Source organism: Glycine soja, chromosome 5, assembly GCF_004193775.1.
Source record: "Glycine soja cultivar W05 chromosome 5, ASM419377v2, whole genome shotgun sequence".
In the NCBI taxonomy this organism is placed as follows: domain Eukaryota; kingdom Viridiplantae; phylum Streptophyta; class Magnoliopsida; order Fabales; family Fabaceae; genus Glycine; species Glycine soja.
In genome coordinates this window covers 8,056,377-8,083,139 of record NC_041006.1, presented here as the reverse complement: position 1 = coordinate 8,083,139, position 26,763 = coordinate 8,056,377, and the positions used below count along the sequence as shown (strand labels likewise).

Here is a 26,763-nt window from a genome sequence, read left to right as displayed (position 1 = left end):
GAAACATAAAAAAAACCTTAAATCAAATAATAACAATGTTAAAATTTACAACAATAGCTAAAAGATTGAAGTTGGAGTTAAAGAAGTTTGAGAAAGCAACACTAAAGCATGCACTTAGGTTTTATATTATATATATATATATATATATATTCAACATTAACATATGTTAACTGAGCCATCAAGACAAATTTTTGCACGATGGCAAGCAATTTTAAGTGTCTTTGATTTTGACATAGAATACATCAAGGGCACCTCAAATTCATTACCTGACTACCTTACCCGTGAATTCTTACAGAAAAGTGGTAATGCCTCCTAAGGCATCGGGAATCTCCCTACGGGGAGGAAGGAGTACAGGCAAAGGAGCCAGGCTGGCTCTTCCAGAACCAACCATGAAGAAATCATCTACCTCTTCTGGGTCACCAACCCAGGCTGGGTCATCTACCCAGAAAACCAATTTAGAAGGGTCATCAACCCAGATTGCCTCAATCAAACCTGAGCCATCCACTCAGGAATCTCCCAAACCGGCAACCGCCAAACAAACATCGGCCGACTATGCTTGGCCAATTGAAACCCTTCAGGCCCTTCAAGACATGGGTCTGACCAAATTTCCAAAAATAATCAAAAAATCTTGGGCAGACATTGCCTCAGAATCTGATGATGAATCTGAATCAAATTTACAAACAATGATCCAAAATGCGTCAATGACCAAAACAGCCACCAATACTAAAGGAAAACTACCTTTAGCCAAAGCTCAAACACCACCTACCAAACAAACTAACAATTATATTTATAAAAATAAATTGTTAACTGTTTTGCAGATGGAACCTGAATTTTGGGACAAAAATCCCTTCAAGGCGACGGCCAAGGCTTTCCCACCAGGATTTCACTACAAACCAACCACCATCCTGAAGACAAGAACTTTTTATGAATTGATTTTGGTAGATTCAAACTCAGTATCTATCAAACATTTCAAAGATCCAAAAGACCAAACCTTAAACACCCATTCAACCATCCAAATACTAAAAGTTCTTCAACCAAGACACTTTGGTTCAGACTTGAACAAAGGGAAGAGATTTTCAGTTCCATTTGATCCGGTAGGTTATACCTATTGGGATTACGTTGATGCTTGGACCAAGGTGTTTTGGCACCAAAATACCCGCTTCAAGCATTCATGGCTAATATATTTCAAGACCAACACAATTTACAATTTTCCCAATTGGTTTTTGCAATGGTGGGACTTCTTTGGACCAATCCCAGAGATATTCCCAGAAACGGTCCAACAAGGATTTTCCCAATTTAAGAAACAATACAATTCGCAGGAATCACGAATTCCAGCAGATCTTAAATACTTTTCAAGCTTTGCACTGTCATGGATATTCTCATGGCAATATCGCTACAGCAAGACTGAAAAGACAAATCAATATCCATCACTACAAAGACACGCATTTGTAAAATGGTGGACACAATTTGACTCATCCAAAGCGGATCCAGAACAAGTAAAACTATGGTTCAAATCCCATCCAGAATTCCTCAAAGCGGCTGATCCAGAGACTTCAGTGTTCTTGAACCAAAAGTCTCATCTGGCAGCATTTTTAGCAGGATCGACATCAAAGGAGGTCTTAGCTAAAAATCTGAAGGAAGTTCTACAAATGTTACAACAGGAAGAAGAAGCTTCATCCTCAAAGAAGGAAGAAACAAGTTCTGTTGAAGAAGACGAAGAAGATCCCTTTTACCAAAACGAAGATGATTGTTTTGGTATCTGTTTAGATTAAATTTAATTTCGGTCACAAAACCGTCTGTTTGTAACTAATGTGTAATTAATGCTGGACAATACTACCTGTCCTGTAGTCATTAAAGTCCCGGTCAAAACTACTTGTCTTGTAACAAACAGTCAAATAGTCCCGGTCAAAACTACCGGCAACTACCGGTCTTAGATATTTGGCTATATAAGGAGTCCTCAAGCATGTTGTGAGGCACCCTTTCATTTAGTCATTTTTCAGGTTTCGGAAGAGAGGTGCTCTGAAACAAGATTTTTGTAAGCGCTTCTTTCTAGATTCAATAAATTTCTGTTTTTCATTCTTCTCTCTTCTCCCTTCACCGATCCTGTGCGGCTCTGCCGCCGCTTCGGTTTCTTTGTTTATGAAAACCTGGGTTTTGTAAGCCGGTCTCCGGTGTGACCTTGATATCTGTTTTCAAGTTTATATTTTCATTTCATTAATCATACTGCATTCTTACTTCCTATCTGTCCGTTTGATCCTACTCCGCTGACCTCTGGTATCAGAGCCTGATGGGGAAGTAGGAATAGTGTCCGTAAGGGCATATGTTAACTGAACTTATGGATCTAAAGCATGTACAGTAATTTTAATTTAAACAGTATGTGTTTGAACAGTATTTTCTGGAAGCACAGCAGTCTGATATTTTAGTTGAATGATACTGTAGCAGTAAGTCCCGTGGATGAGAAAGGGCAGTAAGGCTAAGGTGTATTGTTCAAATAAAATATTGAGACATAATATACTGGTGGCTATAGGAGTAATGTTCAAACTATATTGTCTGTATTAAAAAAAAAAAAAAAAAAAAAATCTTCTTTTCCATTTATTCAGATCCAAGAAGTTCTGTAACATATAGCCTTACGGAAAGATTCCTATGGAACCAAATGAGGGCAAAGATATTAGAGAATGTTTTAATCATGTCTAGATTATTGCGATCGTTTTCCCGTATTTCTTTTCGCTCGAATTCCTCCTCTTCATCTTCTTCAAGAAACACCAATCTCTTAAGTGATCAAGATAACCAGACCCAAGAGGTCGCCCCAAAACACAATCTCTTCGATGAGGAAGTCCGATTCGAAGATATTAATCAAAACATGGATGACTGGAACATTCCAGAAATCCCTCAGGATCAACTATACGTTCCTGAAACAATTAAAGACAAACACAACTTTGATTACATAATCAAAACAGTAGAAAACAATATTCCTCTAGGACAAGATATAGGGGAAGAATTTCATCTACTTTCAAAAAGTTCAATTTATGAGCATAGCCGTAAGTATAAATATTTACACATCGGTTGTGTACAAGTAGCCATCAAGCCCTTAATTGATATGGGCATAGATGCAGCAGTTTTAATGTGTCTAAGAGATATTAGGCATAATCAATTCGAAGACTCCCTAATTGGAACAGTCGAAACCAGCTTAGGACAAGGTCCAATATATTTTAATTGTTATCCAAACAAAACAGTGAGTCTGATGGACAGAAACATTCTTGACTCTATGTTCTTAAACATCCACTTTCATGGCCTTGACATGAAAGAAGGATCAATCCCAGCAGCCTTAATTTATAGGATCCAGTACAAGGTCATGAATACTTGTGCATCTAGAGTCCTGTTAAAACCTCAAAAAGGAGAAACAACCTTGTTTATCACTGATATGACAAAGGCTAACGTGTCTCTCCCAAGAAAAATAAAATGGGATGAAGTAACTCTTCCCGAAAGATGGGTTATGGATAAGGCCACACCGTCTATTCCCCGACCCGCTCCAACAATAGAGCATATTAAGCAAGATAACTCCGGAAAGGTAGAGATAACCTTCAATAGGAGAAATTCTTTTTCATCAAGAATAGAAGCCTCTAGGTCTGAACATGAGTCAACCAGAAGGTCTTTTTCAGTTAGAACCCGTTCAATTCCAGTAGGACTAACCAGATCTGAGTCACATAACCAGTTCCCTACTGTAAACCTCCAAGGATTAGACACTACTTCTAGCATACCTAGAACAACTTACAACCAAGAACAGGAGGACGACCAAAAGTCGATCCAATCCCCAACATACTCTTCTATGGAACCTTATGATGTTATTTGACAACTTTAGCATTGATAAGGAAACCCTTAGGAAAGATTTCTATTCTCCGGAGAATGAACCTCAAAGGAGATGGTTTTTCCAACATTACAAGGGTGCAAACAGAAAACAAATCCAAGACAAGTTCTACGAATTTGTCGAAAGAGTCAAAATCAATGTCCTTTTCTTTGATTGGTTTCATGCTTATGCCATCAGAAAGGATATAGATTACCCTTGGAAACAAGACATCATAGGTGATCCAACAACAAATGTCATAACAAATTGGCAAGTGAAGGATGGTGAGTTAATCCAATCGGAATTACCTCCCGCAACACAATATCAACTACCAAACATCAAAGACAGTAACAATAAACCTGTCATGGCAATACCATTCAAAACAAAAGATGTCAACGAGGAAATAACCTCTAAAGACATTAAGAGCCTAATGGAACAGGCAAATTATACCAACAAATACTTACAAGCTTTAGGAGAAACCATAAAAACTAAGGTAGTTCCTAAACAAAAACCAATTGAGGAAACTTCGCCAAAGATCCCCATTGAGAAACCTTTATTCAAACCTTTCAAAGTTAGTGAGAAGGCTAAAAGAAAAATTAGGGAACTTAGAAAAACTAAATCCTTAATTGAAGGCGTAGGTGACAACCATAGTGAATTACTAAACAAGATTGGTAGTTTACTTAAAGTCATTCCCGATACCCCCCAAGCCTCGGAAAATACTTCCAAAATGGTAACAAGAAGTACCTCCAAATTAATCAATGTTATTAATGAAGATAGTGACCAAAACTCAGATAACACAACTGAGATAGGATCAGTGTCAGAGAAGAATATAAACCCAATTAATTCCAAACACTGGAAGACACCCTCCAAATTATATTATCAACGTCCAACTGCCCCTGACCTTCTATTAGAAGAAAGAGGTGAAAACAATTTTAAGAGTTTTAGTGCAAACAACATCTATGAATGGAACATAGATGCACAAACGGAGTATAACATCATGAATACACTCCAACATATGACCATGGTAGCTACGGCTTACCAAACCTCCCATGAATGTTCAGAAGAGACCATTATAGATATCTTAGTGGCAGGATTTTCTGGACAACTGAAAGGATGGTGGGATAATTATCTCACTAACGAAGAGAAATCAAAAATTTACAGCGCAGTTAAGACGGATCTCAATGGAAAAGTCATTACTAATGACGATGATAAAGAGATTCCTGACGCTGTTAACACATTAATTTTTACAATAGCCCAACATTTCATTGGAGACCCATCCTTGTGGAAAGATAGGTCTGCAGAATTATTGTCAAATCTTAAGTGTAGAACCTTAGCGGATTTTAGGTGGTATAGAGATACTTTCCTAACTAGGGTTTACACAAGAGAAGATAGTCAACAACCTTTTTGGAAAGAAAAATTTCTAGCTGGTCTTCCCAGATCATTAGGAGACAAGGTTAGAGATAAAATCCGTAGTCAATCTGCCAATGGAGATATTCCATATGAAAGTTTAAGCTATGGTCAATTAATTTCTTACGTCCAAAAGGTAGCCTTAAAAATTTGTCAGGATGACAAAATTCAGAGGCAATTAGCAAAAGAAAAGGCTCAAACAAAGAGAGATTTAGGTTCTTTCTGCGAACAATTTGGTCTACCGGCCTGTCCAAAACAAAAGAAAAAACAATCCTCTAAAAAGGAAATCCATGAGAATAAACCGATCAATACAAAGAGATTTCCAAGGAGGAGATACTCACACAAACCATCAACCAGTAGAGGAATGGAAAATCCTAAACAAAAAACAAAATCAAAAATAACGTGCTACAATTGTGGAAAACAAGGCCACATCAGCAAATACTGTAGGCTAAAAAGGAAGTTAAGAAATCTTAACCTAGAACCCGCAATTGAAGAGCAAATAAACAATTTGCTCATAGAAACCTCGGAGGAAGAAACAGAAACTTCATCCTCCGTGCTTTCCGATGAAAACCTAAACTTAATCCAACAAGATGACCAACTATCATCAACAGATGATGATGATGGGCAAATCAATACTCTAACGAGAGAACAAGATCTCTTGTTTGAAGCAATCAATTCCATACCTGACCCCCAGGAAAAGAAGGTTTTTCTGGAAAAACTCAAGAAAACATTAGAGGTAAAACCTAGACAAAAGGATTTTATCACAAACAACAAATTTGATGTAAGTAACATACTCAAGAGATTAGAAAATTCTTCAACCAAACCAACGACAATCCAAGATCTCCAAACAGAGATAAACAATCTAAAAAGAGAAGTAAAAGAACTTCGTCAACAACAAGAAATTCATCAAATCATTCTTTCTCAACTTGAGGAAGACAGTGATTCTGAAAGTACCAACAACAGTGAGGAAAACCAACCAGAAAATTTAGAAGATGATATGTTTATGGGATTAATCAACAAGATTAAAATCCAAAAATTTTACATAAACATAAAAATAATTATTAATGATTTCGTTTTAGAAACAATGGCCCTATTTGATACAGGGGCTGATTCAAACTGCATTTTAGAAGGATTAATTCCTACAAAATTCTTTGAGAAAACCTCAGAAAAATTAAGTACGGCAAATGGCTCAAAATTAAAAATTAATTTTAAGCTATCAAATGCAATAATTGAAAACCAAGGTCTTAAGATTAACACAAACTTTCTTCTGGTAAAAAACCTTAAGAATGAAGTAATCTTAGGAACGCCCTTCATTAGAGCCCTGTTTCCCATCCAAATATCCAATGAAGGAATAACCACAAATTATTTAGGAAGAAAAATTATATTTAATTTTTCTACTAAACCAATTTCTAGAAATATAAACCTTATAGAAAATAAGATTAATCAAATTAACTTCTTAAAAGAAGAAGTATCTTTTAATAATATTCAGATACAACTGGGAAAACCCCAAGTAAAAGAAAGAATTCAATCTTTATTAAATCATATTGAATCGACCGTTTGTTCTGAATTGCCACATGCATTTTGGGACAGAAAGAAACATATTGTCGATCTCCCTTATGAGAAAGACTTTAGGGAAAAACAAATTCCCACAAAAGCCAGACCAATCCAAATGAATGAAGAACTTCTTCAATACTGTCAAAAGGAAATCAAGGATTTGCTTGATAAAGGCCTAATCCGGAAAAGCAAAAGCCCATGGTCTTGTGCGGCTTTTTATGTTAACAAACAATCTGAGATTGAGCGTGGAACACCCCGCTTAGTCATAAATTACAAACCATTAAATCAAGCATTACAATGGATTAGATATCCTATTCCAAACAAAAAAGATTTGCTTAACAGATTAAATTCTGCGAAGATATTTTCAAAATTTGATATGAAATCTGGATTTTGGCAAATCCAAATCCAAGAATCAGACAGGTACAAAACAGCGTTTACTGTACCTTTCGGGCAATATGAATGGAACGTGATGCCATTCGGGCTGAAGAATGCCCCTTCAGAATTTCAAAAAATTATGAATGATATTTTCAATCCTTATTCAAAATTTGTCATTGTCTACATAGATGATGTTTTAATCTTTTCCCAAAACATTGACCAACATTTCAAACATCTCCAAACCTTCATACATATCATCAAACAAAATGGTTTGGCAGTCTCCAAATCAAAAATCAATCTTTTCCAAACTCGAATTCGATTCCTTGGTCACAATATATATCAGGGTACAATCATTCCAATCGAAAGGTCAATAGAGTTTGCTAGCAAATTCCCCAACCAAATCTTAGACAAAACCCAGTTACAAAGATTTCTAGGTTGTCTAAATTACGTAGGAGAATTTGTCCCCTATTTAAATAATATTGTCAAGCCATTACATGATAGGCTGAAGAAAAATCCGCCTCCTTGGTCTGACCTCCATACACAAACGGTTAAAGAAATCAAAGTCAAAGTCCAATCCATTAAATGTCTGTATCTTCCTATTCCACAGGCATTTAAAATTGTCGAAACTGATGCTTCAGACATAGGTTATGGTGGCATCCTCAAACAAAGAGTCCATGGCCAAGATCATGTCATTGCATATACATCAAAACATTGGAATCCTGCACAATTAAAATATTCAACTGTTAAAAAAGAAGTTTTAGCAATTGTTTTGTGCATTTCCAAATTTCAATCGGATTTATTAAACCAAAAATTTTTAATCAGGGTTGATTGTAAATCAGCCAAAGATATTTTACAAAAAGATGTAAAAAACCTTGCCTCAAAACAAATTTTTGCACGATGGCAAGCAATTTTAAGTGTCTTTGATTTTGACATAGAATACATCAAGGGCACCTCAAATTCATTACCTGACTACCTTACCCGTGAATTCTTACAGAAAAGTGGTAATGCCTCCTAAGGCATCGGGAATCTCCCTACGGGGAGGAAGGAGTACAGGCAAAGGAGCCAGGCTGGCTCTTCCAGAACCAACCATGAAGAAATCATCTACCTCTTCTGGGTCACCAACCCAGGCTGGGTCATCTACCCAGAAAACCAATTTAGAAGGGTCATCAACCCAGATTGCCTCAATCAAACCTGAGCCATCCACTCAGGAATCTCCCAAACCGGCAACCGCCAAACAAACATCGGCCGACTATGCTTGGCCAATTGAAACCCTTCAGGCCCTTCAAGACATGGGTCTGACCAAATTTCCAAAAATAATCAAAAAATCTTGGGCAGACATTGCCTCAGAATCTGATGATGAATCTGAATCAAATTTACAAACAATGATCCAAAATGCGTCAATGACCAAAACAGCCACCAATACTAAAGGAAAACTACCTTTAGCCAAAGCTCAAACACCACCTACCAAACAAACTAACAATTATATTTATAAAAATAAATTGTTAACTGTTTTGCAGATGGAACCTGAATTTTGGGACAAAAATCCCTTCAAGGCGACGGCCAAGGCTTTCCCACCAGGATTTCACTACAAACCAACCACCATCCTGAAGACAAGAACTTTTTATGAATTGATTTTGGTAGATTCAAACTCAGTATCTATCAAACATTTCAAAGATCCAAAAGACCAAACCTTAAACACCCATTCAACCATCCAAATACTAAAAGTTCTTCAACCAAGACACTTTGGTTCAGACTTGAACAAAGGGAAGAGATTTTCAGTTCCATTTGATCCGGTAGGTTATACCTATTGGGATTACGTTGATGCTTGGACCAAGGTGTTTTGGCACCAAAATACCCGCTTCAAGCATTCATGGCTAATATATTTCAAGACCAACACAATTTACAATTTTCCCAATTGGTTTTTGCAATGGTGGGACTTCTTTGGACCAATCCCAGAGATATTCCCAGAAACGGTCCAACAAGGATTTTCCCAATTTAAGAAACAATACAATTCGCAGGAATCACGAATTCCAGCAGATCTTAAATACTTTTCAAGCTTTGCACTGTCATGGATATTCTCATGGCAATATCGCTACAGCAAGACTGAAAAGACAAATCAATATCCATCACTACAAAGACACGCATTTGTAAAATGGTGGACACAATTTGACTCATCCAAAGCGGATCCAGAACAAGTAAAACTATGGTTCAAATCCCATCCAGAATTCCTCAAAGCGGCTGATCCAGAGACTTCAGTGTTCTTGAACCAAAAGTCTCATCTGGCAGCATTTTTAGCAGGATCGACATCAAAGGAGGTCTTAGCTAAAAATCTGAAGGAAGTTCTACAAATGTTACAACAGGAAGAAGAAGCTTCATCCTCAAAGAAGGAAGAAACAAGTTCTGTTGAAGAAGACGAAGAAGATCCCTTTTACCAAAACGAAGATGATTGTTTTGGTATCTGTTTAGATTAAATTTAATTTCGGTCACAAAACCGTCTGTTTGTAACTAATGTGTAATTAATGCTGGACAATACTACCTGTCCTGTAGTCATTAAAGTCCCGGTCAAAACTACTTGTCTTGTAACAAACAGTCAAATAGTCCCGGTCAAAACTACCGGCAACTACCGGTCTTAGATATTTGGCTATATAAGGAGTCCTCAAGCATGTTGTGAGGCACCCTTTCATTTAGTCATTTTTCAGGTTTCGGAAGAGAGGTGCTCTGAAACAAGATTTTTGTAAGCGCTTCTTTCTAGATTCAATAAATTTCTGTTTTTCATTCTTCTCTCTTCTCCCTTCACCGATCCTGTGCGGCTCTGCCGCCGCTTCGGTTTCTTTGTTTATGAAAACCTGGGTTTTGTAAGCCGGTCTCCGGTGTGACCTTGATATCTGTTTTCAAGTTTATATTTTCATTTCATTAATCATACTGCATTCTTACTTCCTATCTGTCCGTTTGATCCTACTCCGCTGACCTCTGGTATCAGAGCCTGATGGGGAAGTAGGAATAGTGTCCGTAAGGGCATATGTTAACTGAACTTATGGATCTAAAGCATGTACAGTAATTTTAATTTAAACAGTATGTGTTTGAACAGTATTTTCTGGAAGCACAGCAGTCTGATATTTTAGTTGAATGATACTGTAGCAGTAAGTCCCGTGGATGAGAAAGGGCAGTAAGGCTAAGGTGTATTGTTCAAATAAAATATTGAGACATAATATACTGGTGGCTATAGGAGTAATGTTCAAACTATATTGTCTGTATTAAAAAAAAAAAAAATCTTCTTTTCCATTTATTCAGATCCAAGAAGTTCTGTAACATATAGCCTTACGGAAAGATTCCTATGGAACCAAATGAGGGCAAAGATATTAGAGAATGTTTTAATCATGTCTAGATTATTGCGATCGTTTTCCCGTATTTCTTTTCGCTCGAATTCCTCCTCTTCATCTTCTTCAAGAAACACCAATCTCTTAAGTGATCAAGATAACCAGACCCAAGAGGTCGCCCCAAAACACAATCTCTTCGATGAGGAAGTCCGATTCGAAGATATTAATCAAAACATGGATGACTGGAACATTCCAGAAATCCCTCAGGATCAACTATACGTTCCTGAAACAATTAAAGACAAACACAACTTTGATTACATAATCAAAACAGTAGAAAACAATATTCCTCTAGGACAAGATATAGGGGAAGAATTTCATCTACTTTCAAAAAATTCAATTTATGAGCATAGCCGTAAGTATAAATATTTACACATCGGTTGTGTACAAGTAGCCATCAAGCCCTTAATTGATATGGGCATAGATGCAGCAGTTTTAATGTGTCTAAGAGATATTAGGCATAATCAATTCGAAGACTCCCTAATTGGAACAGTCGAAACCAGCTTAGGACAAGGTCCAATATATTTTAATTGTTATCCAAACAAAACAGTGAGTCTGATGGACAGAAACATTCTTGACTCTATGTTCTTAAACATCCACTTTCATGGCCTTGACATGAAAGAAGGATCAATCCCAGCAGCCTTAATTTATAGGATCCAGTACAAGGTCATGAATACTTGTGCATCTAGAGTCCTGTTAAAACCTCAAAAAGGAGAAACAACCTTGTTTATCACTGATATGACAAAGGCTAACGTGTCTCTCCCAAGAAAAATAAAATGGGATGAAGTAACTCTTCCCGAAAGATGGGTTATGGATAAGGCCACACCGTCTATTCCCCGACCCGCTCCAACAATAGAGCATATTAAGCAAGATAACTCCGGAAAGGTAGAGATAACCTTCAATAGGAGAAATTCTTTTTCATCAAGAATAGAAGCCTCTAGGTCTGAACATGAGTCAACCAGAAGGTCTTTTTCAGTTAGAACCCGTTCAATTCCAGTAGGACTAACCAGATCTGAGTCACATAACCAGTTCCCTACTGTAAACCTCCAAGGATTAGACACTACTTCTAGCATACCTAGAACAACTTACAACCAAGAACAGGAGGACGACCAAAAGTCGATCCAATCCCCAACATACTCTTCTATGGAACCTTATGATGTTATTTGACAACTTTAGCATTGATAAGGAAACCCTTAGGAAAGATTTCTATTCTCCGGAGAATGAACCTCAAAGGAGATGGTTTTTCCAACATTACAAGGGTGCAAACAGAAAACAAATCCAAGACAAGTTCTATGAATTTGTCGAAAGAGTCAAAATCAATGTCCTTTTCTTTGATTGGTTTCATGCTTATGCCATCAGAAAGGATATAGATTACCCTTGGAAACAAGACATCATAGGTGATCCAGCAACAAATGTCATAACAAATTGGCAAGTGAAGGATGGTGAGTTAATCCAATCGGAATTACCTCCCGCAACACAATATCAACTACCAAACATCAAAGACAGTAACAATAAACCTGTCATGGCAATACCATTCAAAACAAAAGATGTCAACGAGGAAATAACCTCTAAAGACATTAAGAGCCTAATGGAACAGGCAAATTATACCAACAAATACTTACAAGCTTTAGGAGAAACCATAAAAACTAAGGTAGTTCCTAAACAAAAACCAATTGAGGAAACTTCGCCAAAGATCCCCATTGAGAAACCTTTATTCAAACCTTTCAAAGTTAGTGAGAAGGCTAAAAGAAAAATTAGGGAACTTAGAAAAACTAAATCCTTAATTGAAGGCGTAGGTGACAACCATAGTGAATTACTAAACAAGATTGGTAGTTTACTTAAAGTCATTCCCGATACCCCCCAAGCCTCGGAAAATACTTCCAAAATGGTAACAAGAAGTATCTCCAAATTAATCAATGTTATTAATGAAGATAGTGACCAAAACTCAGATAACACAACTGAGATAGGATCAGTGTCAGAGAAGAATATAAACCCAATTAATTCCAAACACTGGAAGACACCCTCCAAATTATATTATCAACGTCCAACTGCCCCTGACCTTCTATTAGAAGAAAGAGGTGAAAACAATTTTAAGAGTTTTAGTGCAAACAACATCTATGAATGGAACATAGATGCACAAACGGAGTATAACATCATGAATACACTCCAACATATGACCATGGTAGCTACGGCTTACCAAACCTCCCATGAATGTTCAGAAGAGACCATTATAGATATCTTAGTGGCAGGATTTTCTGGACAACTGAAAGGATGGTGGGATAATTATCTCACTAACGAAGAGAAATCAAAAATTTACAGCGCAGTTAAGACGGATCTCAATGGAAAAGTCATTACTAATGACGATGATAAAGAGATTCCTGACGCTGTTAACACATTAATTTTTACAATAGCCCAACATTTCATTGGAGACCCATCCTTGTGGAAAGATAGGTCTGCAGAATTATTGTCAAATCTTAAGTGTAGAACCTTAGCGGATTTTAGGTGGTATAGAGATACTTTCCTAACTAGGGTTTACACAAGAGAAGATAGTCAACGACCTTTTTGGAAAGAAAAATTTCTAGCTGGTCTTCCCAGATCATTAGGAGACAAGGTTAGAGATAAAATCCGTAGTCAATCTGCCAATGGAGATATTCCATATGAAAGTTTAAGCTATGGTCAATTAATTTCTTACGTCCAAAAGGTAGCCTTAAAAATTTGTCAGGATGACAAAATTCAGAGGCAATTAGCAAAAGAAAAGGCTCAAACAAAGAGAGATTTAGGTTCTTTCTGCGAACAATTTGGTCTACCGGCCTGTCCAAAACAAAAGAAAAAACAATCCTCTAAAAAGGAAATCCATGAGAATAAACCGATCAATACAAAGAGATTTCCAAGGAGGAGATACTCACACAAACCATCAACCAGTAGAGGAATGGAAAATCCTAAACAAAAAACAAAATCAAAAATAACGTGCTACAATTGTGGAAAACAAGGCCACATCAGCAAATACTGTAGGCTAAAAAGGAAGTTAAGAAATCTTAACCTAGAACCCGCAATTGAAGAGCAAATAAACAATTTGCTCATAGAAACCTCGGAGGAAGAAACAGAAACTTCATCCTCCGTGCTTTCCGATGAAAACCTAAACTTAATCCAACAGGATGACCAACTATCATCAACAGATGATGATGATGGGCAAATCAATACTCTAACGAGAGAACAAGATCTCTGGTTTGAAGCAATCAATTCCATACCCGACCCCCAGGAAAAGAAGGTTTTTCTGGAAAAACTCAAGAAAACATTAGAGGTAAAACCTAGACAAAAGGATTTTATCACAAACAACAAATTTGATGTAAGTAACATACTCAAGAGATTAGAAAATTCTTCAACCAAACCAACGACAATCCAAGATCTCCAAACAGAGATAAACAATCTAAAAAGAGAAGTAAAAGAACTTCGTCAACAACAAGAAATTCATCAGATCATTCTTTCTCAACTTGAGGAAGACAGTGATTCTGAAAGTACCAACAACAGTGAGGAAAACCAACCAGAAAATTTAGAAGATGATATGTTTATGGGATTAATCAACAAGATTAAAATCCAAAAATTTTACATAAACATAAAAATAATTATTAATGATTTCGTTTTAGAAACAATGGCCCTATTTGATACAGGGGCTGATTCAAACTGCATTTTAGAAGGATTAATTCCTACAAAATTCTTTGAGAAAACCTCAGAAAAATTAAGTACGGCAAATGGCTCAAAATTAAAAATTAATTTTAAGCTATCAAATGCAATAATTGAAAACCAAGGTCTTAAGATTAACACAAACTTTCTTCTGGTAAAAAACCTTAAGAATGAAGTAATCTTAGGAACGCCCTTCATTAGAGCCCTGTTTCCCATCCAAATATCCAATGAAGGAATAACCACAAATTATTTAGGAAGAAAAATTATATTTAATTTTTCTACTAAACCAATTTCTAGAAATATAAACCTTATAGAAAATAAGATTAATCAAATTAACTTCTTAAAAGAAGAAGTATCTTTTAATAATATTCAGATACAACTAGGAAAACCCCAAGTAAAAGAAAGAATTCAATCTTTATTAAATCATATTGAATCGACCGTTTGTTCTGAATTGCCACATGCATTTTGGGACAGAAAGAAACATATTGTCGATCTCCCTTATGAGAAAGACTTTAGGGAAAAACAAATTCCCACAAAAGCCAGACCAATCCAAATGAATGAAGAACTTCTTCAATACTGTCAAAAGGAAATCAAGGATTTGCTTGATAAAGGCCTAATCCGGAAAAGCAAAAGCCCATGGTCTTGTGCGGCTTTTTATGTTAACAAACAATCTGAGATTGAGCGTGGAACACCCCGCTTAGTCATAAATTACAAACCATTAAATCAAGCATTACAATGGATTAGATATCCTATTCCAAACAAAAAAGATTTGCTTAACAGATTAAATTCTGCGAAGATATTTTCAAAATTTGATATGAAATCTGGATTTTGGCAAATCCAAATCCAAGAATCAGACAGGTACAAAACAGCGTTTACTGTACCTTTCGGGCAATATGAATGGAACGTGATGCCATTCGGGCTGAAGAATGCCCCTTCAGAATTTCAAAAAATTATGAATGATATTTTCAATCCTTATTCAAAATTTGTCATTGTCTACATAGATGATGTTTTAATCTTTTCCCAAAACATTGACCAACATTTCAAACATCTCCAAACCTTCATACATATCATCAAACAAAATGGTTTGGCAGTCTCCAAATCAAAAATCAATCTTTTCCAAACTCGAATTCGATTCCTTGGTCACAATATATATCAGGGTACAATCATTCCAATCGAAAGGTCAATAGAGTTTGCTAGCAAATTCCCCAACCAAATCTTAGACAAAACCCAGTTACAAAGATTTCTAGGTTGTCTAAATTACGTAGGAGAATTTGTCCCCTATTTAAATAATATTGTCAAGCCATTACATGATAGGCTGAAGAAAAATCCGCCTCCTTGGTCTGACCTCCATACACAAACGGTTAAAGAAATCAAAGTCAAAGTCCAATCCATTAAATGTCTGTATCTTCCTATTCCACAGGCATTTAAAATTGTCGAAACAGATGCTTCAGACATAGGTTATGGTGGCATCCTCAAACAAAGAGTCCATGGCCAAGATCATGTCATTGCATATACATCAAAACATTGGAATCCTGCACAATTAAAATATTCAACTGTTAAAAAAGAAGTTTTAGCAATTGTTTTGTGCATTTCCAAATTTCAATCGGATTTATTAAACCAAAAATTTTTAATCAGGGTTGATTGTAAATCAGCCAAAGATATTTTACAAAAAGATGTAAAAAACCTTGCCTCAAAACAAATTTTTGCACGATGGCAAGCAATTTTAAGTGTCTTTGATTTTGACATAGAATACATCAAGGGCACCTCAAATTCATTACCTGACTACCTTACCCGTGAATTCCTACAAAAAAGTGGTAATGCCTCCTAAGGCATCGGGAATCTCCCTACGGGGAGGAAGGAGTACAGGCAAAGGAGCCAGGCTGGCTCTTCCAGAACCAACCATGAAGAAATCATCTACCTCTTCTGGGTCACCAACCCAGGCTGGGTCATCTACCCAGAAAACCAATTTAGAAGGGTCATCAACCCAGATTGCCTCAATCAAACCTGAGCCATCCACTCAGGAATCTCCCAAACCGGCAACCGCCAAACAAACATCGGCCGACTATGCTTGGCCAATTGAAACCCTTCAGGCCCTTCAAGACATGGGTCTGACCAAATTTCCAAAAATAATCAAAAAATCTTGGGCAGACATTGCCTCAGAATCTGATGATGAATCTGAATCAAATTTACAAACAATGATCCAAAATGCGTCAATGACCAAAACAGCCACCAATACTAAAGGAAAACTACCTTTAGCCAAAGCTCAAACACCACCTACCAAACAAACTAACAATTATATTTATAAAAATAAATTGTTAACTGTTTTGCAAATGGAACCTGAATTTTGGGACAAAAATCCCTTCAAGGCGACGGCCAAGGCTTTCCCACCAGGATTTCACTACAAACCAACCACCATCCTGAAGACAAGAACTTTTTATGAATTGATTTTGGTAGATTCAAACTCAGTATCTATCAAACATTTCAAAGATCCAAAAGACCAAACCTTAAACACCCATTCAACCATCCAAATACTAAAAGTTCTTCAACCAAGACACTTTGGTTCAGACTTGAACAAAGGGAAGAGATTTTCAGTTCCATTTGATCCGGTAGGTTATACCTATTGGGATTACGTTGATGCTTGGACCAAGGTGTTTTGGCACCAAAATACCCGCTTCAAGCATTCATGGCTAATATATTTCAAGACCAACACAATTTACAATTTTCCCAATTGGTTTTTGCAATGGTGGGACTTCTTTGGACCAATCCCAGAGATATTCCCAGAAACGGTCCAACAAGGATTTTCCCAATTTAAGAAACAATACAATTCGCAGGAATCACGAATTCCAGCAGATCTTAAATACTTTTCAAGCTTTGCACTGTCATGGATATTCTCATGGCAATATCGCTACAGCAAGACTGAAAAGACAAATCAATATCCATCACTACAAAGACACGCATTTGTAAAATGGTGGACACAATTTGACTCATCCAAAGCGGATCCAGAACAAGTAAAACTATGGTTCAAATCCCATCCAGAATTCCTCAAAGCGGCTGATCCAGAGACTTCAGTGTTCTTGAACCAAAAGTCTCATCTGGCAGCATTTTTAGCAGGATCGACATCAAAGGAGGTCTTAGCTAAAAATCTGAAGGAAGTTCTACAAATGTTACAACAGGAAGAAGAAGCTTCATCCTCAAAGAAGGAAGAAACAAGTTCTGTTGAAGAAGACGAAGAAGATCCCTTTTACCAAAACGAAGATGATTGTTTTGGTATCTGTTTAGATTAAATTTAATTTCGGTCACAAAACCGTCTGTTTGTAACTAATGTGTAATTAATGCTGGACAATACTACCTGTCCTGTAGTCATTAAAGTCCCGGTCAAAACTACTTGTCTTGTAACAAACAGTCAAATAGTCCCGGTCAAAACTACCGGCAACTACCGGTCTTAGATATTTGGCTATATAAGGAGTCCTCAAGCATGTTGTGAGGCACCCTTTCATTTAGTCATTTTTCAGGTTTCGGAAGAGAGGTGCTCTGAAACAAGATTTTTGTAAGCGCTTCTTTCTAGATTCAATAAATTTCTGTTTTTCATTCTTCTCTCTTCTCCCTTCACCGATCCTGTGCGGCTCTGCCGCCGCTTCGGTTTCTTTGTTTATGAAAACCTGGGTTTTGTAAGCCGGTCTCCGGTGTGACCTTGATATCTGTTTTCAAGTTTATATTTTCATTTCATTAATCATACTGCATTCTTACTTCCTATCTGTCCGTTTTTTATTATATATATATATATATATATATATATATATATATATATATATATATATATATATATATATATATATAATAAAAAAGAAAGAGTAAATATTTTATTGACTAATAATATTTGGTTACAAATCATCGTATACATTGTACTTTTATAAATTTTTATAATAATTACTTTAAAAATTATATCTATTATAATTATAATTTCTAGTTGGTTTACAATGCATAAAAATTAATTAATTTAATTCTAAAAAAAATATTTTGATTGTGTTGTATATGTTATTGTCTTATTCATTCTCAATTTACTTAATGATCAAGGTTCCAGATCTTAGTGAATCCATGGAAGAATTTCATGACACTAGCCATGACATAATAATAGTGAAGGCATCTCTATAGTAGTGAAAGATGAAACGAGGGTAGCCTACAACGACAAAGCGTGCCAGCCATTTTGGGACCAGGGAATCCCATCAAACTCAATATTTTACATGGAATGCTATCAACAAGAGAAGATTATGGCACCAAATAATGAAATTTTTCAAGAAAGGTGGACTCACGTCTGGTTCTTTTTTCTTGCATTGAAAAATTCTCTAGTGGAAGAAGAAACTCTTCCTTTTGTTTCAATAAGGGTGGTGGTGGCCATCATTTTATAATGACAACCCCTTCATGCTTTCGTAGCTTTCAACTAAAGTGCTTTCCATCCAATCATTTGTCACCCTTATCATAGGACACCTTGTTTTTATTTAAATGTCTGAATGAACTGGCCGCATCTTTGCTTGAACCTTAAATGAGCTCCTTTTTTAAGTGTCCTCCTTTATATGTTGTCACACTTATTAACCCTCAAGGGATAAATTTCTTGATTTGGAAAAGGTGAAGGTTACAAAATGGGAAGACAGCCTTGTTGTGATAAGGTTGGTTTGAAGAGAGGTCCATGGACTATTGAGGAAGATCGCAAGCTTGTGAATTTCATCATCAATAATGGTATCCACTGCTGGAGAACAGTTCCCAAGCTAGCAGGTATTTATTTTGTGAAAATTTTGTTCACATTTTGACTTTGCATTAAAGTTGTGTATTTACTTGAATTGGTTTTTTTTTTTTTATTTTTGTGTGTGGCATGCTGGTGAAGGCTTGCTAAGATGTGGAAAGAGCTGCAGATTGAGATGGATTAATTATCTGAGGCCAGACCTCAAGAGAGGTGGATTCACTGAAATGGAAGAGGATCAAATTATGCAACTGCATTCGTGTCTTGGTAATAGGTATATATATTACATGTTTCTAAATTGTCTTTGCAAAAAAAATAAAAAATGGTATGGTGTTTGGACAGTGTGTATGCGAAAAATCCTTAGAAATCAAGGTTTTAAATTATGATTGTGGTGCCAATCAAAAAAATTATGGCCGTGGTTTCATCACGATCCTTGACACGGCAAGAAATTGCATACACGTGACCGCAATTACAGTTGCAATGCTTTTCCAAAGAGTCCAAAAACTTTGATGGGCCGAAATCAACCTTTTAAATCAAGGTTTTAAATTGTCGTCGTGATTTCGTCACAATTCTTGACATTGTAGGAAATTACAGGCATGTGCAACTGAAATTGCAGTTGCAATGTACTTGCAAAGAGTTCAAAAATCTTGATGTTGCCAAAATCACGGTCACGGACATTTTTTAGAACTTTGTTTGAAATGATCCTAGGGGTATTGCGGTTTTAAAAGGATATCAATGCATACTAATTTCTTCTGACACAATGAAGCACATTTTCAGGTGGTCTAAGATTGCTTCACATTTTCCAGGGAGGACAGACAATGAAATCAAGAACCATTGGAACACAAAAATCAAGAAGAGGCTGAAGCTCCTTGGTTTGGACCCTTTGACACTGAAGCCAGCTGAGCAAAAGGAAAAGTCGGGTGATGACATAAAAAATATAGAATTACAACCAAACACTTCAAAAGGGTCTGAACAAGGTGTGGAGAACAAATCCTTGGACATGCATGGCACAAGAGAAGTGGCAAAAACAGAAGGGAAAATTGAAGAGAACGAGGTGACATGGGATGATACCACTGGAATTTTCAACAATTATGAAATGCTGTGCTCACAGTTGGACTTGGGATCATGGGTGAGCCAAGAAACCAAATCCAGCACTAGTTCTTATTGTAGTTCTTCTTTCTCACTTGATGATTCTAGCAACCATTCTGTGGGTGAATCCTCTTACCTTCAGGAAAATTCCTTACAGCAATGGGTTGATGATTTGGATTCCATTCTGTCTTGGGATAACTTCAATTCTCTTGAGAAAGATTTTCTCTTCTTGGATAATAGGCAATAAGCATAACCATCTCTTGAAACTGCCACATTTTTACAATCTCTCAATCAATAAAATGTTACAAAACATCTTGTGAAGAAGAATGCCACTGCTTTTTTGAATGTGATTCCATATTGTTGAATGTGAATTGGATATTTTGTTTTTGCTTGTCCCATGTTATATGAATTTAACCAAGTTGAATGATTTCGTGTAATTTATGTAGTAGATCTCATTTAGTGAAATAAGATTTATGCTGCTGTTGTGTGTTCCTTAGCGACACAGCTTGAATTGAACTCCTCCACAACACCCCATGACCTGTACAACATGTGGGGCTGAAGAATGCAAAGTTGATAAGATCGCCACTTTTTCTTGTCTCCTCTGTAACTGACAGTTTTATTAAAGTTGTCACACACATCATCATGAAATGTCCAAGGTTTACCTTGCTTGGTCGCTTTCTGCTGCTTGTTATGATCAATCATTTTTCTTGTTCCTCCCTTAGTTCTTTTTGAATGGAGATAGTAGCTTTCTTTATGCTTTAAAATTTACTAAACTATTAAAAATAAAATTTTGTTGGGATAGGTTGATGACCCGTATTATAAAAATTTTCTCATTTATCTTTTTTTTTTTTGTTTATTTTGATTATTTATCTTTTAAAAAATTCATTTTGATCTTTATTTTTTTAAATTGGTTCAAAATTGATTCTTCCATCATTATGAAGCTAACACTATTAATGATGTTCAAATACTTGTGGCTAAAAGCCACCACAAAATGAAAAATAAGAACACTCATGATAAATTAGTTTCATCCTTCACTACCCAAATCCCCTTTTGGATTGAAAATCCCACAACTACACATCCAAATCATTATCAAATTCAAGTTTCGCTGTGAAGATTTGTAGCTATTGCGATTTTTCGGGCAATGGACAATGGAGCGGGATTTGGTAGGACGTTTTCCCAATCTAGGGTTTTTCATATGGGTCCCTTTTCAAGGTTGAGGATATGAAGGTAGGATAAGTTGTTGGCAACAACAACAATGAGCGGCTTACTCTATGGAATATATGTCATCTTTAATTTTTAATAATTAACATTTGGATATGAAGATTTTCTATCCTTATCATCATTGCCATAAAACTAAAAATTATATTTTATTCTAAATAATTAAAGGAATTTGCTAACATACACCCTCTTATTTTATAGTACGTGTGTTAAAAGAGGAAAAATAATGAAGGAAAATTTAGAGAGAGGATAGAATGGGAGAAGTCAAAAGAGGGCTAATAATTCCTCAATATTAACAATTAATTAAGACCTGAGAAATAAGAACATAATAATCCTCTAGTATGTGAACTAAACCAATTCTTATTCACCAAGATCGAAAACCCTAAGTTGACATACATGAATACCCTAATCATGAGAAAGCATACTCTATGCATCTACTTCAAAAATTTTGGGGGGGAAAATGAATCTTCATAGATTATATTCCAAATTCTTGAATAGTACATATCTGTTTATAGCATTAGCTTTCAGAACATATGAAGAGTGTGCACCACTCTATGACATTAGACTAACAATAACATCTCAAACACCAGTTACTAACCGTAGATATCAAAACTGTTTACATTGCCCTGCCTGCAATGAGAGGTTTAGGAGGAGATAGAGATCTAACTTCAGGTGCTGAACTGGGGAAAAGTATGTTCAGCTTATGCATCAGAATATCAGACCTAGATGGAATTTCATTCAGAAGAAACTGCTGAACAATTGGTTTCTTAAACCACTCCATGACAGAATCTCCAGATGCCCTAAGAACCACTTTACTCACCTCAAATGGAGACTCTACTGAGCTCAACATCTGTGCAATCACAATCTTCAGAGTTGCTCCCGTAACCAATTTTATGCGTCTTGGCACAATACCATAATATAGCATGCGCTTTCTGAATCTATGAAGAGTATGCACTACTGCAATAAGAGCCGCTCCAACTGACAAGTTTCGAACATCAAGGGACCAAGCAATATGCTGATCAAATACTATAGTCTTTGGGAAAAGTTTATTCTCATAAGCAACCTTCCAAACACATCGAGCTCGATTTATCTGCCCCATTAGAACTAGGTAATTGAGAAGAACATTGACAAAGTACTTAGCAGCACCCTCCTCCAATTCATAATCAATACCTTGAAAGAATTCCCGGACAAAAGATAACACTGGCTGTCCCCTATGTTCTGGGCCTGTGAAAAGTCCACACATAAAAGAGTGTGCCTTATGCTTTGTAGCACTAAGGATAGACATCAAATGCCTCTCATTTTTCTCTTCCTGGCACCTAACAAGATGAGCTAAAATGGAGGTGTAAAGTATCAAATCAACTTTTGCAGCAGAGTTGACATATGTTTCCAGAAGAGGCTTGGCCGATTCATATAACCCACTCTTCATGCATGACTCAAACAACTGCCTCATAATAAAATTATTGGTTCTGATCCCTGATGAACCCATGAAACGCAACCACCTCAAAGCTAGATCAACTGAACCTTCCTTAATATAAACCATCAAAATATCACTAGCTGTCACATCCACAGAATATCCCATGGCCTTCATTTCAAGTAAAATTTTGGCAGCCACATCCACCAGCTTTTTATTAGCCAGTAGAGTTAAAAGGACAGTATAAGTACTTAGGCCAGGCCTCAAACCTACATTAGTCATTGAATTGTACAGTTTCATGGCAGGATCAATTTGTCCAGATGCAGCATGCATTTCTAAGAGACAAGCATACGTAGATGGGGTGGGTAGAAATCCTGCTATCTCTATATCTAAAAATGTAGACATAGCAATCTCAAGCTTCCCTGATTTTGCATGGGATTCGATGATCAAAGTATACAAGCCAAAGTTGGGCCTGAACCCTGCCATCCTCATTTCATCCCAAAGCCTTAGAGCAGTTTCTAACTTTCCAGACTTCACATAAGATTCAATCAAAGAAACATATAGTGTGGGGAGGTTTGTACCCATAACCTCGCATCTCCATGTAAACTTTCATTGCACTGTCCAACCTCCCCGCCTTCCCCATCGAATCAACAAGTGATGCAAACACATTCAAACCCAGCCGAAAACCTCTCACTTTCATCTCTTGGAAGAGTTTGAAAGCAGCATCAAGACGCCCCGACTTTGCCAAGTTTGGGATCATCAATTCATATGTTGAACCATCCAACGAACAACCGGCTTTCTCCATGCTCTCATACATCTCAAATGCCTTATAAGGCAAACCCTTGTTCAAAAACAAAGTAATGAGCGAATTATATGTCTCGGTATCAACTTTGCAACCAACATCCAGTATCTTCTTAAAGCAGTAAAACGAGACCTCCAACTTCTCCGCCTTAGCCAAGTACCGAATCACCCCATTACATGCCGCAAACAAGGAAACCCCATCTGCCGAATCACCAACCATCTCATCAAACAACAACTGAATCCCCTCAAAATCCCTCTTCTGGTTCAACCCATCAAACAACATGACATAACAATCATCACTAGGTACATACCAAGCCTGCCTCTTGGCCCACCTAAACAAACTAAAACAAGCATCAACATCACCAACAACCTTCAAGGCCTGAGCAATGTGAGTCATGTTGGGCACAAACTGCAGCTTGTCCAATTGGGTCTCCAATTCTGGACCCCACTTCCACCTCTTCACAACCTCTACAATTTTGGCCACAGCCAGGGCATTCACAAAGGGCTTCTTCACCTCACCAACCATCACATGATCATCAACACCGGGCTCAACAGACCTAACACCCTTACCCTTGTAAATAACACCACCAGATTCATCCAAGTACTCAATTTCCTCGGTCCACTCCTTAGACCCCCTACTGTCATGGCAGTAACATCTCATGATTCTCATCCCCACAAGGTTTGAACCATTGCACAAACGTCGGGTAGAGGGGAATCTCCATGGAAAGGCCAAAAACGTTAACTTTTGGGTAAAGGGTGGTGGAGAAACGAAGGAGTAAGCGCGAGAGAGAAGAGAGGATTGATGGGTGAGTTTGTAGAGATTGGTAGCAGAAGAAAGCAAATGGCGATTATAAATCATTGAACAATGTGAAGCAGGGAGAAATAACAGAGCGAAATGAATTGCCTACACCGTTTATGTTCCTCTGTCGTAGTCGTAGTCGTAGGTTGTGGTTAGTCGCAGGTTCTGGGTTTTGGAGGGTGTCAGCGAGACTTCAATCCCAGTTCTTCGTCTCTCTCTCTCTTTCTCTTCTCTCTTAGTTTTATTTTTATTTTTATTTGTTTGTTTTTTAGGTGTAATTGAGATTGTTGAAGGAATTTTTTTTTTCGTAAACAATAGTATTTTGGTAATTTGGTTCATTTAGTTTAACTTTTTCTTTTCATTTTTCGTTACTATAATTTTTTCTACAATACAATTTTAATTATTGAATTTTTCTCGATTCATAATTTTTGTTCTTTAAAAAAATAAAAATATTTAATTTCCTATTTTTAAAATCAAGAATTTTAGTTCAACCAACCATTTTAGGACATTGACTATTAACGTGAAAACGTTGGTAGCTAAATCTTTGGCACTATGATATTAAGTTTTTTTAATTATTAATTTGATTAGTAAATCATTTAATTTAATAAGAATTTAATTAAAAGTATTATTTATTAAAAAATTCATTTTTTAGTGATTAAAAAAACTCTTTGAATAACTTAAGAATTTAATTTTAAAAAACAAATGATATAGTATTATGTCAATGATTTAGTGATCAACATTTTATTATCAACAATCAACACCACAAAATTGATGATTAAACCAAAATCTTTGATTTTGAAAAAATAAAAAGATTAAATGTCTATATTTTTTATAGGGGCGAATTTTGTGAATTAAATAAAATAAAATAACCAAAATTAAATTTTAACAAAATATTTTTATTTTAGTCTTTGTTGTCGAACTAGGTACATCATCATTAAATTGTCAATGACATCATGCCATCTAAATAATATTGATGTCAGCATGTGCCATGTTAATATAATGTTATGTCATTATTAAGATTTTGGCAAGAGTATTAAATCATCCATATAACAAAATGATGAGTAAAGACATCTTTATTGGGATTTGTGCAATAATTGGATAATTAACAGTATATTTTACAAAGTATGAAATTTAAGATAATTTAATAACAAAAAGACAATTGCATAGAAGTAAAGAGTTTAAAGGAATAAAGTTAGTTCAAAATTTTTATCAAACACGTGGTGAAAACATGAACTGGATTTGCATCAATGGAAGAAATCGTTGGGGTTTACATTCATTGGACTAACCTAACATGCATTACAAATAATTTATATTCAATTAAGCATATGTTATCATCAACCCACAAATATTTTTTAACATTAATCTTTTAGGAGAGAGAACCTATGTCCCTTAATTACACGATCAATCTCTTAACTAGTATAATTAATTGATTTGCATTAAGAACAAGGGTTCTAACAATGATCAAAAACCTTTACCTTATCTCTAGTATAAAGTTCATTGGCAATTCTCTTCAATCCGTGATTCAATTGAAATTTACAAAAAAATTGAATGAAAAAGGTTATACAATCAGATGATCAGACCAAGAGCAAGAAATAAGCGTAGAAGAGAAACAATAACAATATTATATTGAATAAGAAACAATATAGTAGTTACATGAAAAAAAGATCTAATTACATTAAACTCAATAAATGAAGAATTTAGCTACTCATAGCCGTGGGGGAAGGAGAAATCAATGAAGAAACAAGTGGAGATGAATTCCTAAGCATGGAAGTCACCACATAACTATCCCTAACCTTTGTGCCTTGGAATTCACAAAATTTGGAACCATCTACTCTTATTTTAGTTGGCCTTTTACATGGCATTGAGTCTTCAACAATTGGGCTTTGTCAAACAATTGCGCTTAAGCAAGTTGTACTTAATCCACTTAAGCTAGCACAATAACATCCAAATTTGTTCCGGGGGAGCTCTAATACTTGTTTTTCACACTTTATTTTTTGAGTAATTATCTTAACTTTTCTTTAGATTTTTCATACATAATTGTTGTTTTTGTTTAAAATTGTATAAATTGGTTTTAGAAACTAAAAAAGATAGTTTTTTTTTATGTTTTTATGTAAATTTGGATGTTACAAGAGCATATTTTGATTGTCAAAGAATAAAGAGCTACAAACATGATCCCATCACAACAAGGTGTGTTTTCACCATAATGAAACTGGGCTATTGATGAATAGGAAGTGGCAGAGATACGACACAACTAAAGCAACACTTCACCACAACGAATCTGCAAAATTGAAGACCTTGTAGTTAAAAGAAACTTGCCACAACGAGTCATCCATTTTGCCTCAGCAAACAAGGCTCAGAAGCATGAAGATCCAATGCAAAAGTCCTTAATGTATAATTGTAATTTCGTTGCAATGAAAATCCTCTATGGCACAAAAAAATGTAATCTCAACTCCATATAAAGAGCTTGAAACATATTTT

The 26,763-nt window shown here is 36.0% G+C and overlaps 2 protein-coding genes and 1 pseudogene across 2 annotated transcripts; 2 read left to right on the top strand and 1 right to left on the bottom strand.

Moving 5' to 3' along the window:
- Positions 1–241: 241 nt before the first annotated feature.
- LOC114412271 lies at positions 242–9,952 on the top strand. Its single transcript, XM_028376095.1, has 2 exons — positions 242–2,035; positions 8,172–9,952. Exon 2 carries the CDS (start codon positions 8,182–8,184, stop codon positions 9,646–9,648), a length of 1,467 nt encoding a protein of 488 aa, XP_028231896.1. The 5' UTR covers positions 242–2,035; positions 8,172–8,181; the 3' UTR covers positions 9,649–9,952.
- An 8,394-nt stretch (positions 9,953–18,346) lies between these two features.
- LOC114412270 (myb-related protein 315-like) lies at positions 18,347–20,732 on the top strand. The gene is made up of 4 exons (XM_028376093.1): positions 18,347–18,532; positions 18,856–19,002; positions 19,112–19,241; positions 19,745–20,732. The coding sequence occupies exons 1-4, from the start codon at positions 18,514–18,516 to the stop codon at positions 20,301–20,303; spliced, it is 855 nt and encodes a 284-aa protein (XP_028231894.1). The 5' UTR covers positions 18,347–18,513; the 3' UTR covers positions 20,304–20,732.
- Positions 20,733–21,605: 873 nt separating this feature from the next.
- Positions 21,606–24,561, bottom strand: LOC114412269 (annotated as a pseudogene).
- Positions 24,562–26,763: the final 2,202 nt, after the last annotated feature.